The 17,092-nt window shown below is 43.6% G+C and overlaps 1 protein-coding gene across 3 annotated transcripts in view; it reads left to right on the top strand.

The window, feature by feature from the left end:
• COL4A3BP (collagen, type IV, alpha 3 (Goodpasture antigen) binding protein) overlaps positions 1–17,092 on the top strand; it is a 112,524-nt gene that overhangs the window by 42,772 nt on the left and 52,660 nt on the right. For all 3 annotated transcript variants that reach the window (XM_015420311.1, XM_015420296.1, XM_015420304.1), the window contains exon 4: positions 16,187–16,294. In XM_015420311.1, the coding sequence (XP_015275797.1) occupies positions 16,187–16,294 (108 nt within the window). The remainder of the gene's footprint in view (positions 1–16,186; positions 16,295–17,092) is intronic.

Genomic DNA, 17,092 nt, shown 5'->3' with positions numbered 1-17,092 from the left:
GTCTTCGGACAGTGTTGGCTCTTCGGCTTTCAAACGGAGATGAGTACCGCAACCCTAGAGTCAGATTTGACTGGCTTTCGAGCAAGGGAACCTTTACCTTTACTTTATTGCCTTGTTATTGACTGTGCTTTTTGTATAAACAGAAACTTAAAATCATTTTTGCCTGTTAAAATTGGGTAAAGAGAACCCAAATAAGTATGCACTATTTAAAAATTGTGTATGTTGGTACATTTGTCAGTTTGAATAATTTTAAGTTGGGAAGGTGAATTTTCCCCCCAAAGCCATAAATTTGTTTTTGCATGCTATACAGGGTTTTGGTCTTATGGTTTTTGAAGGGCAGGCCAAGCCAACCATGTATCAAAACATCTCTTGAATCTCAGAAGATTTTGAAATGTTTCATTTCATATGTGCCATTCAAAAGGGAGGGGGGAGTTTCACTAGACACAGTCAAGGTCTTGGCACGGCTATAGTTCCTCTTTGGATTCTAGCTCATGAGTATACTAAGCACTGCTATAGGTTCTTCTGCTTCAATGAAGGGTAGTGTTGAGCAATAAATGTCACTGTAGCATGAATAATAAGCAGCATTAAAATGGCCTTCTAATGAATGAGTGTAACCCTGCACTGGCCTAGCTGGATCATCAGGTATAAAATACAATCTGAAAAGACATGCTGAAATACTTCCATGACTCCACAGGTTCTTGTTGTAATCCTGGGAGTTACTGCATTTTTTGGTATACCTTTTTACATAGTTGGGTAGAACAGTGTATTCTGGCAAGACCTACAGAATCTTGTACATAAGTAACCAAGAAATTACCTAACTTGGTGGTAAATCTTTCAACAAAATGCTGCTGTTAAGTGGGGGGGATGACTTTGCTACAGTCCTTGACACTGCTTTTGAAGCACATCTTCCGTAGTACAAAAAGGCTTAGCCAATTATCCATATATATGAGTGTATGAACCACTCCGAAGTAACCATTCCAAGTAAGCAAGCTGGTGCCTCAAACTTTCCATAATGAGAAGGCAAGTTGGAGGGGAGGGGCATAATCTTTTCTCAGCAATAATACCAGGACATGCTATTTTTTTCGTTAAGATACGTATTATGGATAAACCTCTAAATATGTCAGCAGATGGGGAAAATGCTGCTGTGAATCCAGAAATGGCTACTGACCATTGTGGCCCATACCTGTAAGCAGTTCTGTTCACACTAAATTTCTTCAACATATTCTTGAATGCTGGGAATTAATGGAGATAATTAAGCAGCCACCTTTGTATGTTTAAACCACATTTTATTCTTCTCAATTATTTCCTGAAGTGAAAAGCCATGCAGAGTGGAGTCATGAAGTATTTCAAGTTTTATCTTCCGGTTTGTTAAGGAAAACCTTCTTACTAGAAAGATACCCTCATTCATGCAAATATATATAGAATAATTAGAGCTACTTGTTCCTCTTCTCTGTAAATATTACAGATAACAGTAACAGGATCACTTTTTGTCTAAGTCCTGTGCTGAAATTGGCTGCTTGTACAGCATTACTGAAAAACATTAACCCAGATACCTTTGTTAGTGGTTCTGTTGATTGTGTCTCTTGAGGGGGCTTGCCACCTTTTAAAAAAGCAAAGCTCTTTGGGAAAGGGGAATTTAAAATGGAGTTGCAGCAGGACAGGAAGGGTGTACCATTGCAGATTCCCCCAAACAACTATTCTTGCCCCAGAGTTTCAGATGTGTTTCAACCAGGCTGTGCCAGAAAAGGGGTAGGACAAAGCTTCTCAGAAAGACATGCACTGTGGAGCAGGCAAAGGGTTAAACACCTCCTGCAGTTGCTTCTTGGCTCTCAATCCTCTCTTTGGAAAGGCTATTTTGTTGTTTCTTTAGGGTAACTGGAGCTCTGTTACACATGAGTGCAATGTGATTTCAGCCCCTTAAAGGTGTGTCCAAAAGACTCATGACTGCATAGTGAGGTGGGGGGATTTTAGTGCATGAACCCTATGAGAAATTATTATTTTTCTCAGCTGATTCTTATAGATAGGGCTATTCATGGTGGTTGCTACCAACACTAGAGAGTTTCTAATTGCTGTTGAAATAAATACATTCTTGTTATGGAAGTGCACATAACACTGGCTGAAACCGGATATGTATTTAAAGGAGTTCAGCTGTTGAAATTCTTTGTCCTTGGACCTTGAATTGAGGCAGGTAATTTTCTGATTGTACTGTATTCAGGTGTGTATACCAGCTCTCTTTTTAATGTTCAGTTTTTAAATATCCCATATCTGTGCCTAGAACAGCTGACTTTGTCGAGTAAAGCATATTTCTAAATTTTATTTGTAATTCATTTAGCCTGTTAGTATCCAAAGTACTATACAGCATAAATACACAAAACAGTGGATTCAATACAAACATTTGCTATGTCTAATCTGCTTTCACTGCTTATATATATATGGGCAAAGAGCTATACAGGGCATAGAATCCCTCACGACTAACTCTACAGCTTCTGAAATTTTACCAGGCATCTTTTTTACGTGCCTGTTCACAACCCCGCAATCCATTATAAAAGACAGCTACGTTTCTCAGGCCTGCAGGTCTTGGAGCCTAGTTACATTTTCTGTGCCCATATCATGTGGTTGCCAAATCCACAAAATATGATGACCATCCTCAACTGTTTTGAGATATTAAGACCAATGAGTTGAGTTCATGTGTTTAGGACAAGTATCATTGACCTCTTCAAGTTTAAGGTTTTTTTCCTTACCACTTGTAATGGGCATTAAACTCACTGCAGCTTCGTGTGCAAGTTTTACCATGAAATGTTTAGGCCTGAAACTCTCTTCAAAAACAAAATCTTGATTGCAAGTGTGATTTATGATTTTGGGTTAAGAAACCTAAAACAGTACAGGATTTACTGCTGAAGGCAGACCTCTAATTATTCAAAATTAGGTTACCTTGAAAACATTAAATGCAGAATAACTGGAATGTAATGGAAGCAGGATAAAGGTTACTGTTGGACTTTGACCAATAGTAACCCCAAGCAGGTCTTAAACGTTTTAATTGCCTCCATCTAGTGGCCACTAATGTTTGTTGCATGTAATCCCTGACAGGCTGTTTCACTTTGATTTTGTAGTTGTGTCATCAGAGGGTAATATTTAGTCATAAGGTCTAAATAGACAAATATTTCCATAGCAGGAAATTTTCATGTGTTCCTGTGTAAGAAAATGACATTGCATAGAGTTATATGTAAGGGGAATTGGATTCTAAAAGCATGCAAAGGGCATTTTGTAGTGATGTGCTGACATTCTAGAGCATCAAGTGCACTGCCAGTGCAAGTCTGTTTGCTTGAGAGGCTGCTTTTCATTTTCCTTCATAAGATTATTAAGGTTTCCTGTAGTAAAGCTGTAGTATTTTCCTTTTGTGTGCTGCAGGAGTGGGGTACTCAGTCAGACTTCCATGGCCCAGTGTGTCGTGCACTTAGGGTAGCACTTGGCAAAGATGGGAAAGGTTATAGCAATTTTGTTTTATTGAGAACAGAATATTGGTACGAATAATTAATTGCGCACAGTCTTCTTCCCATGTTTCTTGCCTGGAACTTAGAAATTAAGAAGTGCTTTGCCCAGTAGGGTTAAACTACCACATTCAGCTATCAGAAAAGGAACCAGACTATTCCATTCCAGACCAGCCAGTTACACAAATATGTATCCACACCCAACAAGGGTAGTTATAATTCACAGGTGCCTGTAGTCTTGGAATTCACGTTTTTGGTCTCTAGGATTGATGCCTACAAATTTTTAACCTCATGAGCAGCTTGTCAGCCTGCTGCAGCTTTGTAGCTGTTCAGTGAGCTTTTCTGCTTTAATCAGAAGAGTTATGTGGAGGGCATAACTTAGAGGAGAGGAGGGAGCTATTTCTGTTGGCAGCAGAGGATAGGACTCGCAATAATGGGTTTAAATTAAGGACGGGAAGGTACCAGCGGGATCTTAGGAAAAACCTTTTAGTTGTGTAACAGTGGAATCAGCTGCCTAGGGAGGTAGTGAACGTCCCCTCACTGGCAGTCTTTAAGCAGCAACTGGACAAACACTTGTCAGGGCATGCTCTAGGTTGATCCTGCATTGAGCAGCGGGTTGGACTAGATGACCTGTATGGCCCCTTCCAACTCTTTGATTCTATGATTCTGTACTGAGAGTACAAAATCCATTGTTGTGAAGGAAAAGCTTAGTGGCATCTTGGGGGAAAATTAGAAAAAACAATGTAGTTCTGGATGTGTTCTGAGAGCCAGTGTGGTGTAGTGGTTAATGTTGGACAAGCATCTGGGTGGCCCAGGTTTGAATCCCCACTCTGCCATGGAAACTTGCTGGGTGACCTTGGGCCAGTCACACTTTCTGAGCTTAACCTATCTCACAGTATTGTTGTGAGGACAAAATGGAGGAGAAGACAATGATGTAAGCTGCTTTGGGCACAAGTTGTAGGGCTCAGCTAGGTAGTCCCTTGCAGTTGTGTCCGCTGAAGCATGGCTCATGTGCCCTATTTTCCCAGTGGTGCCAACTGCCTCCCTGATGCCCTCAGTTTCCATGGACATCTCAGGAGGGGTCATGGGGAACCCTGCCCAGAAGGGGATCAGGAGAGCTGCTTTTCCACCACCTCCTCTTCTGCTGGAAGTAGTGTGCCCTTCTCGGCCTGCAAATGCTTCACTTGATGGGAGAGCTCATCTCTCCACTGAATGAGCTGGCCACCCCACTTGACAAGGCTGCTCTTGATGCCCAGGTCAGACATGGTTGCCAAAATGTAGACCTTCTGCTTGGTGAGAGGTTCTAGGCAAAACATGATGCCTTCTTGCAGCCGCTGCATCAGTGCATACACTCCTGGAACAGTGCCTACACGTCCTGTTCCTGGGTCCAGAAAGATGGCCATCTTTCCCTGAAGCATTTGGATCGAGGGAGTGATGAGACCCAAGCTTGCCATGTCAGAAAAGAGCACTTTGGTGAAAACTCCTTAAATGGCATAAGGGCATCCACAGTTTGGGACAGAGTCAGCTGTTGCTTGTTGCTGAATGCTCTCTCCCCACACACAAGTGTTGATCTCCGAGGTCAGATTGGTTAGGTCAAGCATGGTGGAGTTTCCAGTGAATGCTGACATCACTGATCAGGTGATGGCGCTGCCCATCAGTACCTGCTTCTGGTTCAGCTAATGAGTAGCCTTCACACTGAGCAAGAAGTGATTTGTGAGATTCCAGCAAGTCTGAAGCTGATGCTGGAAATCACGTCAGTGTTCATTGTGGAATTTTTTGTAGAACACAAATCCTGGGCATCCTTCGACGGGTGAAGGAGGTGGGCCACACAGTAAATGCACCCTCAGACCCACAGCCTGTGCCACTGTCCTAATATTTGCATTGCCATCAGTCACCAGCCATCATAAGAACATAAGAAGAGCCCTGCTGGATCAGACCAGTGGTCCATCTGGTCAAACATCCTGTCTCACACAGGAGCCAACCAGGGCCAACAACAGAGCATAGAGACTGAAACCTTCCCCTGGTTTTGCCTCCTGGCTCTACGATTCAGAGGTTTAGTGCCTCTGAATGTGGTGGTTTCCCTCAGTCAGCATGGCTAGTAGCCATTGATAGACTTATCCTCCATGATCCTTATCCCTGCCTATCCATGGCACTAACTGCTTCTTGATGGTGATGGACATGTTGGTCACCATGCGTGCCTCATCCAGTACTTCACCATGGAACAAAACCTGGCAATAGCTGGCTCAGTGTCCTTTTTCTCCCTGTTTCACACTGGATGTCCCACCTCCACTCAGAATATCCTTGGTGTGCTGTCAGTCAGAGTTACGCATGCTACACCTGGGGGCAGGTCCAAATGTTGGATGTGAAGTACACAGTTCTCCCATGAGCATTGAACAATTGTGCCTTCATATGTTCCATGGCAGTGCTAACCAGGGAGGGCATCACAATCCTGCTCAGCTTAGGCAAGGAGAGTCATGTACCAGGAATAGGCATCTTGAAGCAGCCTGCAGAACCTTACATCCACAACAGAAGAAAAGGGCTTTCCATCTAGAGTGATAAATTCTCCAGTGAACCAAGTGACCCTCTTCCCTGCTCTGCCCTCTGCCTCCCACCCCTTGGCACCCTAATTGGCTAAGCCTTTTTGTACCCTTCCCTATAGGAGACCTAGAGGGCAGAGTATCACAGAAGGTTGCAGAGAGACTCCCCCTTGGTTGGCTCGTGGCTGCACAGCCACTCGACCAGCTTCTCTGTCCCACTTGAGAAGCACCACCTATTTTCAGGTAGTTCCTGAGCCCAGTCATCAAGCCTAGTCATCAAGATGTGAACCAGCACTTTCCCTGGATTGATCCTAGCCCTACACAACTGGCACTGTGTGAAACAGAGATCCTCCATTCACTAGAAGTGCTTCCAGACCACTGAGGAATAGGGGCACCCATGCTGCCAAGCTGCTGCAGGCACCACCAGATCCACCTCCTGTGAGGGGCAGACACTCTGTGTTGGAGGGGGGGGCACAAGGAGATGCCTGAGAGAGAAAGTTTGAGGTGGCAGGACTTGGGGATGCACTTCCATCTTTTCCTCTTGCAGCACCTCGAGCCACTCTTCCTCCCTGTCCTTGGAAGGCCTGATGGACTCTGGAGGAACAGGAGGAGGGGCACCCAGTCTCTCCTTTGGTTCCTTCAGCACCCTCTGGGTTCCTGGGGTGAACTCAAGACCAGAAGACTCTCATCTTCCAAGTTCAGCCCAAAACACCACTCAGACTCCTCTTCCTCTTGCCACTGAGTCAGAAAAGTTGGAAGTGGGGGAAGTGGGGCAGCATCAATGAAGAAGAGCCTTGTGAAGTTAGAGGAGGGGATGGTGAAGAGTTGCTGTAGGGCAGGCCTGAGCAGGTGGAGGGAAAGCCACCAAAATGGTGAGGAAAACTGTTTCCCTCCACTACAACCCACCCCAGGTAAAAACAAAAAACAGAAAAAAATTGAAATAATATTTTGAAACAATATTTTGAAACAAATTAAGAACATAAGAGAAGCCAATGTTGGAACAGGCCAATGGCTCGTCCAGTCCAGCACTCTGTCACATAGTGGCCAAAAATACCAGGTGCTATCAGGAGGTCGACCAGTGGGGCCAGGACACTAGAAGCCCTCCCACTGTTGCCCCCCCCCCCAAAGCACCAAGAAGACAGAGCATCACTTGCCCCAGACTGAGAGTTCCTATTATACCTTGTGGCTAATAGCCACTGATGGACCTCTGTTCCATATGTTTATCCAATTCCCTCTTGAAGCCGTCCATGCTTGTAGCCACCACCACCTCCTGTGGCAGTGAATTCCATGTGTTTCTTTGGGTGAAGAAATACTTCCTTTTATCTGTTCTAACCCAACTGCTCAGCAATTTCATTGAGTGTCCACGAGTTCTTGTATTGTGAGAAAGGGAGAAACGCACTTCTTTCTCTACCTGCTCTAATCTTGTAAACCTCAATCATGTCATAAGAACATAAGAGATGCCAATGTTGGATCAGGCCAATGGCCCATCCAGTCCAACACTCTGTATCACACAGTGGCCAGAAATACCAGTGCCATCAGGAGGTCCACCAGTGGGGCCAGGACATTAGAAGCCCTCCCACTGTCACCCCTCAGTCATCATTTCTCCAAGCTAAAGAGTCCCAAGCACTTTAACCTTTCTTCATAGGGAAACTGTTCCAACCCTTTTATCATTCTAGTTGCCATTTTCTGCACTTTTTCCAATGCTGTAATATCCTTTTTGAGGTGTGGTGACCAGAACTGTGCACAGTATTCCAAATTAGGTTGCACCACTGATTTATACAGGGGCATTATGATACTGGCTGGTTTGTTTTCAATTCCCTTCCTAATAATCCCCAGCATAGCATTGGCCTTTTTAATTGCAGTTTCACACTGTCTCAACATTTTCAGTGAGTTATCTACTACGACTCCATGATCTCTCTTTTGGTCAGACTTTGCCAGTTCAGACCCCATCAACATGTATTTATAGTTAGGCTTTTTGGCCCCAAAGTGCATCAGTTTGTACACTGAACCCCATTTGCCACGTTGACGCCCACTTGCCCATCCTTGACTGATCCCTTTGGAGTGCCTCACAATCCTCCCTGGTTTTCACCACCCTGAACAATTTAGTGTCATATGCAAATTTAGCCACTGTACTGCTTACTCCCAACTCCCAATCATTAATGAAGAAGTTAAAAAGCATCAGACCCAGTACCCCACTGCTTACCACCCTCCACTGTGAAAATTGCCCATTTATACTCTCTGTTTCCTATTAATTAGCCAGTTTTTGATCCACAAAAGGACTTGCCCTTTTATCCCATGACTATTGAGCTTACTTACTAGCCTTTGATGAGGAACTTTATCAAAAGGTTTCTGGAAGTCAAGGTAAACAACATCTATTGGGTCCCCCTTGTCCACATGTTTGTTCACACCCTCAAAGAACACTAACAGGTTAGTAGACAAGATCTTCCCTTACAGAACCCATGCTGAGTGTGCCTCAGTAGGTTTTGTTCATCTATGTGCCTACTAATTCTTTCCTTAATAATGGTTTCCACCAATTTACCTGGTATCAACAGACTGACTGGCCTGTAATTTCCTACAGCTCCTCTGGAACCCTTTTTAAAGATAGGAGTGACATTAGCTACCTTCCAGTCCTCCGGAATGGAGACAGATTTTAATGAAAGATTACATATTTTTGTCAGGAGATCCACAAGTTTACATTTGGATGTATGCCATCTGGGCTTGGTGATTTATCAGTTTTTAAGTTGTCTATCAACTGTAGGACCTCCTCTCTCATCACCTCAGTCTGACTCAAGTCTTTCAACACCCCTCCCGAAATCACTGGTCATAAAGATTGCCCAGCCCACAGACAGAACAAAGGTCTCCCCATGCAGTGAGCAGGTAAATCCAAAGCAGCAGCACTAATAGCACTCTGAGAAATCTAGCTCTGAAATGGAGGCAGTCCTGCTCTTTATCCTCTTTTGCCCATGCTCAGAGCCCGAAGGATATGAGAGGTAGCGCTCCATCTGTCAGCTAATCCTATTGCCTATAATGGTTGTCTCCCTCTCCTCTCCCCCCTGTTGCCAGGGTACCCTGAGAAATGGAACAAAAACAGGCCTGGGAGCCTTAAAATGGAGGTCCCAAATATTCAGAAATATCTTGGGGATTTATCAGGAATCCGTATCCAGAATTCAGGAACCCCAAATAATGCTTCAGCTAACTGGAGTATACCAGAAAAATACTAATAAGTTATTTTTAAAGTATATTTTCACCCTTGAAATATCCGAGTGCACATCCCTAGCAACAGTTTCTCTATTTTGAGAGAGAAAGCACGCAATTCTTGTTTTACTGTGATGGAAGAAAGGAAGGGAAAATTCTTTTTAAAAAAACCTCCCCCCAAAAGAGGGGTCAAACAGCTGCTCCAGATATCATCTCCTAAAACTCTGCTGTCATACTCAACCAAGGGTGATTTCCCACAAGCTGCTGCGCGGCCGAGTTTTTGCCCCGCAGCTTTGTGCGATTTCCCCCGCGTCTACTCAATCCTCAAAAAACAGGATTGAGTAGACGCGGGGGAAATCGCACAGAGCTGCGGGGCAAAATGCGGTCGTGCAGCAGCTTGTGTGAAATTGACACGTACCACCGGGCCAAAGAGAAGAGTGAGCAGGGAGCAGCGCTTGTGGGAAATCACCCCAGCTATTGTAGCACAATCTTTAAATACAGATGTCCAGTGCCCCTGCTGTAGGGCAAACCAACTTCTGTCAACATCTGGGCAAATCTACTGCAGGAGAAAAGCTCTCAGGAATTTAATAAATCTAATTTCCCCAGCCCTCACCTCTTTCTCTCCACCCCTTAACTAACTCTGAACATTTTTTCTGTCTAGCAAGCTTAATCCTCAACGGAGGGGGGGGCATTTTCTTAATAATATTTTTCTTCATAGCTAAGAATTATTGAGAATGCTGACTAACCTGTCAGTGATGTGGTGCTGCTTTTGTGATTGGTATGGGCCACAGATTGTTTTTGTTTATTTAGGTATAGTAGTGGTGAAAGTCTTTGGAGACAAGGACCTATGTATTTTGGTAGTGAAGCTCTGTAGAACACCATCTATACTAGCACTGTATATATAATTACAATAATTATTACCAGTATTATTTATTGTATCCCAGCTGAGTGCTGGCTTCAGAATAATTTAGCTGGCATGAGAAATATAGCAACCAGGAACAAAAAGGGGGGAAGAGAAACAAGTTGAATTAAGAAACCAAAAGGTTAATTACTAGAAATATAAGGGCCAAATACTAGCAATGAAACATATAATATAAATATTATCAAATATATCAAAATACATGTATTTATTACAAATTAGATAAAATCAGATGTAGACCCAATATTAGCCTCAAAACAGCTGAGTACTGGCTCTAATGCTTCAGAATAATTTAGCTGGCAGGAGAAATATAGCAGTTGAACCAAGCAAGGCTTCTGAAGTGCTGTAAGGCATGTGTGTTCCCTTTATTTCTAGCCTTTAATCCCCAGTTTTCTTAATATAAAGACTACCTTTTTAAACTGCCCTCTGCTTTACAAGGGACCATTGTGTTCCAACTAATACTGAGGAAACATCTGATTACTATTGGCTGTTAATTCTCAAAGGGAGACTAGCCATATTTTCAGTTCCTGATCCCATTTGCTTGGGCACATCTTGAGATCTGCGTTTAGTTGGTCCTGATATAAAGATTACGCTACTAAATCTCTAAGAAGAAATCACCAGACTCCACCTAGTGGAGACTTTGAGTTGAAGAGAGTGAGAGATAGCTCTGAAGCTTTAATTTTTCCAGAACATCCCCTATCGTTTCGTGATCACAAACTGCTTTCCATGCAGCATATTTCCCCTGTAGCCACTATATGTAGCTGTAGGCCTTTTGGGAGAAGTGGCATAAAATTGCTTAAATAAGTAGTATTTCACATGTACCAACTTTGCAGACAAACTGTGATCACTATTCGTAAGCATATGTTCTCATTCCTAGGTATGGTTTTATTATAAAAGATAAGGTGCTTACTTTCTATAGCTGTTAAGCTGTATAGTATAAGTTAGGAAAAAATGTCTTTCAGTGTGAGTGTTCAGTTCCACAAGGGGTTAAAATAAAATTTTCTCATACGGGAAACCCATAGAGTAGGAGATGTTCCTTGTGTAAGCAGTGATGCTTCCCATGAGCCTGTGCTTTTCTCTGAAGCATTATTGACCTACGTAAGGAAATCCTTCTCTGACAGTTGACTAAGCACATAAGGCTTGATTTGACTTAGCTTTTGTGTTTGCTGAGTGCTGCTTCTTTAATGATGTGTTTTGCTGCCGATGGACACCTTCGCCTGAGCCAACAAAATATTTCATAAGGATCATGTGGAGTTTTTCCACCTCTGTCTGTTGATCTATGAGACAGCTTTTGGAAAGGAATAATGGAGTCTGTCCAGAGATGCAAAAACCTGGTGAAAATGTTGCAGTGTGCTTACAATGTCAGTTCTGAGTGTAGCTTTGAGGCTACACCCCATATCTGTGAAATTGCTTCTGGATGTTCGGCATGGTAATTGGCATTAGTGTTTACTGTCACATATTGATTGCTACAACAGTAAGCGAATTCTTTAATTTCAGAACAGTAACTGTCTGCTTTTCTATGGAGTAGACTGTGGCTGCATGGGTGTTTTTTTATGGTGGCTGAAATATTTATACTTGGGTGGAAGAAGCTTATATCAATGACCTTCATCTCTATTTTAATGGAGTTATTTCTGCAGTGAATAGCTAATGATCTGCTCTGGGAGACATAAAAAGTACAGCAGGGATCCGTGCTGGCTTAGATGTTGCAGTAATAAAATGGTGGGGCTTTGCATGATGTGTATGTATGTATGTCATTGTTGTTCTCCTTTTTTGCATGCATTTTGTACATACCATTGATTCTGGTACATTCATCTATGCACTGGTTTCAAAAATGATATTCTTTGCTTTTCTCTGTGTTCTTCTGTGACGTTCTTTTCTCAGTCCCAGGCTACTGATTGAGGTTTCTTGCATACTTCTGTCTGCGCAGTTGCCACTGTTGTCTGGAAGTATGCAGATATCAGCATTGCACAGTTTACAGTGCAATCCTAAACAGAGCTGCCCCCTTCTGAGCCAATTGACAGTGATGGGCTTAAAAGGATTTAGCTCTGCTTAGGTTTGCACCTAGTCTCTTATGGGTGTTGCTTGGTGGCTACAAAAGAGAAACATGGTCTTTATTGCAACTCCTGAGTAGAATTAAATAGTTCTTTGTTTATTTATTTATTTATTTCACTTTTACCCCGCCCTCCCCGCCAGGCAGGCTCAGGGCGGCTTCCAAAAACTGGTAAGCAATATACATTTTACAGTAATAGAATAAAATACATCATTTAAAAACATAAACAAGTCAATATAAGTCATTCATTCGATGGCAATAAAAATAAAGTGCAGTTTAGGGATACATTCAGCGGTGCCACCGCGCTAGGTCATGTTGGATTGGAGTTCACATAGGGCACTGCTGGTAGGACGTCACTCCTAGCAGAACGCCTGCCTAAAAAGTTCTGTTTTCACGGCCCTGCGGAATTGTGACAAGTCCCGCAGGGCCCTGATCTCGGCAGGAAGCTCGCTCCAATAGGACGGAGCTACAAACGAAAAAGCCTTAGTCCTGGTTGCCATCAACCTGACTTCCTTTGGGCCAGGGAGGTCCAGGCAGTTTTGGGTCCTGATCGCAGTGCTCTCTGGGGAACATATGGGGAAAGGCGGTCCCTCAGGTAGGCCAGTCCCTGACTATAAAGGGCTTTAAACGTCAAAACCAGCACCTTGAAACGAATCCGAAATGCTATTGGGACCCCAGTGCAGAGTCTTAAGCACAGGCTGGATGTGCTCCCACCTGGGGAGACCCATCAACAGCCTGGCCGCTGCATTCTGAACCAGCTGCAGCTTCCGGAGTTGCACCAAGGGCAGCCCTATCTAGAGAGCATTGCAGTAGTCCAACCTCAAGGTGACCATAGCATGGATCACTGCGGCCAGATCATTGCGTTCGAGGAAGGAAACCAACTGCCTAATCAGCCAAAGATGGTAAAAGGCTGCCTTGGCAGCGGCTGGTACCTGGGCCTCCATTGTTAAGGAAGCATCCAGGAGCACTCCCAAACTCCTGACCCTCGGAGCTGGCACCAGCGGTGCCCCACCGAAGGCTGGGAGTGGGATCCCTACCCTCGTACCACTCCGATTCAGGCACAGGACCTCCGTCTTCGTCAGATTCAATTTCAATCGACTCAGTCTAAGCCATCCAGCCACATCCTGCAACGCCCGGTCCAGATCTTCCGGGGTAGAGTCAGACTGACCGCCCAACATCAGATAGAGCTGGGTGTCATCCGTATATTGGTGACAGCCCAGCCCATGCCTCCAGGCAATCTGCGCAAGGGGGCGCATATAGATGTTAACATCGGGGAGAGCACAGCCCCTTGGGGCACACCGCACACTAGTGGGTTGCCTTCGGACCTTGGAGAAAGGAGACAAGCCATTGGAAGGCAAGCCCCTGAATTCCCATGTCGGTGAGGCGGTGGGCAAGCAGCTGATGGTCAACCATGTCGAACGCCGCCGACAGGTCTAACAACAGCAGCACTGCCGTCCCGCCCTGATCCAGATGTCTCCGGAGGTCATCCGTGAGAGCGACCAGTACTGTCTCTGTCCCATGTTGTGTCTGTGCATAAGTTTTCTCTGTGCAGAATGCAGTGGCACATGTGCTGATGGCGATGCCTGTGCGGACTCGCATATAGCAGATGCTGCGCCAATTGCACTGGCTGCCAATAGAGTACCGGATCCAGTTCAAGGTTCTGGTGTTAACCTTTAAAGCCCTATGTGGCCGGGGATCTGCATATCTTCGGGACCATCTCTTCCCATATGTGCCTCGCAGAGCATTGCACTCAACTGACCAACATCTTCTAGTTGTCCCCAGCCTCAAGGATGTCCAGTTAGCCTCGACTAGGGCCAAGACCTTTTCTGCCCTGGCCCCAACCTGGTGGAACAGGTTGAGAACAGGGCCCTGCAGAATTACAATTCCGCAGGGCCTGTAAAATGGAGCTGTTCCACCGGTCTTTTGGATGAGGCGACAGACATTTATTACAATTCCACAGGGCCTGTGAAATAGAGCTGTTCCACTGGTCTTTTGGATGAGGCGACAGACATCAAAATCTACTCCCTTCACAATGCTGACAATGCTGGCTTTTTAATAGCCCAATCTTTATTGAGGTTTTCCCACTCTGATCACTGTTTGTTGTTGCTTTTAATTGATATGGATAACATTTTAACTGTTTAATTTATATATTGTCATTGTTATGACTCCTGTGTGAATGTAATTTGCTCTGAGCCTGCTTGGGGGGAGGGCGGGATAGAAATCAAATAAATAAATAAAGTTTATCAGTTGATAGTACTACTTTAAGGGGGGGTGTATATGGAAATGGAAGGACCCTTGTTACATATGCATACGAGCTGTAACCAGCATCAGTACAATGATAGTGACTAGTTAAGTCTGAAGATCTAGAAGATGCAGGTAAAACAAAAGACTTATTGGTTGGCTATTCCGACTGAATGTGCTGAGTGCAGTTACTCTGATGCTGAATTAACACCAACTCTCTCTGGTGTCTTATGTATTGCACCACCATCTAACATGCCCACATGAAACTTCATTGTGTGCATCTTTATGCAGTTAGCTAACCATTTTTTTAAATCCTTTCCCTGGTTCTCTCATTCTTCTAGTAGATAAAGGCTTCAGCAGTTTTTAGCACGTGGAAGCACTTTGACTGAAGCAGTCTTTGAATCAAACATTTATTTTTCCTAGAGTTCTTTTCAAAAGCTGACTACTTTGTACTTGCTAGGTATATTTTAATAACATTTTTTACATTAACCCCTCTTTCTCTAATGCACATTTATCAGCTTATGTTGTGTTGGAAACTTTTCAAGGCAGAGTTTGTAATTGTATGTGATTGCCATCCATTTCTTGTTATTTTGAGATACTGTTGATAGTAGTTCTTATGTGCGTGATCTTAAATATGGTTCCTGTTAAGTTATAGGCAGCCATTTTTTAAAAACTCTCAAAATTTGTTAGTGTTCACTTGCATAACACAAGTTCATCATAAAGTGAATCCAAATATTCCTGTGGTACACACTTTCAAGAAACCTACTTTACCTTGAATTGTCATCCTCTTGAAATAACACAGACTGGCTACATACATTTAGAGATCATTTGCTTATTCATGGAGGGCGGCAAACTGATAATTCCTAAATGAATAACATTTACAAATTTCTTATGTAATACTAAAAATATTTGACGTAAGAGACAGTGTGGAACTTCATTGTTATGGCCAGGTTTTCCTTGAACATGCACATACAGTATTGGTCCATCACAAATCCTTCTTCACTGAATCCGCAGAGTCTCGCATCTTCTGGTTGCTTATTGCTAGATCTGCAATAGGGTTGCCAGGTCCCCCCAGCAGGGGATGGGGGGTAGGGTTGCCAAGATCCAGAGTGGGGAACTCCTGGAGCTTTGGAATTGGGGATGGAGCCTAGGAGGGACAGGGACCTCAGTGGAGTACAATGCCATAGAGTCCCACCCTCTAAAGCATTCATTTTCTCCAGGGGAACTGATCTCTGTAGCCTGGAGATGAGCTGTAATTCTGGGGAATCCCCAAGTCCCACCTGGAGGCTGGCATCCCTAAGCCTGCAGTCATCTTTGTTGAGTAGAAGATCTGTTGAGCAGATCAAAGTCGGTGAATTGGGGCAGCAGAGAATTTATAAACCCATCAATTGAGCAACAGTTGTGGCGGACGGGGGGGTGGAGGAGACGAGGCAGAAGCCAGAACTGTGAGTGAGGAGAAGAGAAGGAAATGGAGGAAATAACACTTGCTGGTAACTTTCTCTGGCTTCTTGGTTACTTTGGAACACTGTGTGCTAGAAGGAACTTCCTTCTGTAATTGATTTTTCATTGGCTGAACTAAAGAAAAAAAATCTTTTTCTTTTTCTCTCTCTCTTTCTCTCTCCAGGTATCTTTCTGGTAGTATTTGTTTTGACTACCTTTCTCAAAAGAAGGGGAATAATATGAATCAGTGTTGGAAAACCTTTTATATGTATTTGCCTCCGTGTTTCATAATTAATGCATGTGTTGTTTTCTGTAGACTGAATCTGGCTATGGATCAGAATCAAGCTTACGGCGCCATGGCTCTATGGTGTCTCTTGTGTCTGGAGCAAGTGGATATTCTGCAACATCCACCTCTTCATTTAAGGTGAGTGGCAAATAATGAATATAATGAAATAATGGCTTGATTATATTACAGAAATACTTAAGGAAGTTACTGAAGATTTTTTGCTGATAGTGTATTGAAGTAAGTTTAGCACAAATTCAGGTTTAACTAAGTGGGCTGTATTAACTTGGAAAGTTGTTTTTAAGACAATAGCTAGACATAAGATCAGGAACTGTATGTATGGCTATCTCTTTCTTTCAGATGTCTGTTGTAGAAGTTCTTCCTACCACTTGCCATTTTTGGCTGTTAAGCTCACAGAGAGCTCGTGTCTTCCGCTGCTAGGAAAACAGCAGAGATCCACAATCCCCAAGTGTCTTGTGTTCTTAACAGCCTTTTGAGCTGGCATGGAAATATTTTAGTGTAACAATAAATAATAGAAGCATGTGCTCTGTGTTCTGCTGGTAAGTATTCATGCCTGCCAAAGCACAGATGTTTGTTTCATGTGTGTACCTTTTTGAAGTAGTATGCAAGCTTGTACGTGGATTAAATTTGTGCTTAATAAATGGGGGGGGTATTTTAGTGTAACAATAAATAATAGAAGCATGTGCTCTGTGTTCTGCTGGTAAGTATTCATGCCTGCCAAAGCACAGATGTTTGTTTCATGTGTGTACCTTTTTGAAGTAGTATGCAAGCTTGTACGTGGATTAAATTTGTGCTTAAAAAAGGGGGGGGGGGGGACAAAATAGACAGCTCAATAATCCAGGTGTTTTATTAAGAACTAGCCGTAAAGCCCGTTGAGGAGGAAGACAACGGGCCCTAGAAAGGTAAGATGGGTGGTCA

The sequence above is a fragment of the Gekko japonicus genome, unplaced genomic scaffold, assembly GCF_001447785.1.
Source record: "Gekko japonicus isolate JY-2015 unplaced genomic scaffold, Gekko_japonicus_V1.1 scaffold412, whole genome shotgun sequence".
NCBI classification, from domain to species: Eukaryota; Metazoa; Chordata; class Lepidosauria; order Squamata; family Gekkonidae; genus Gekko; species Gekko japonicus.
The sequence above is the reverse complement of the archived record's forward strand: the minus strand, read 5'-3'. Positions and strand labels throughout refer to the sequence as shown.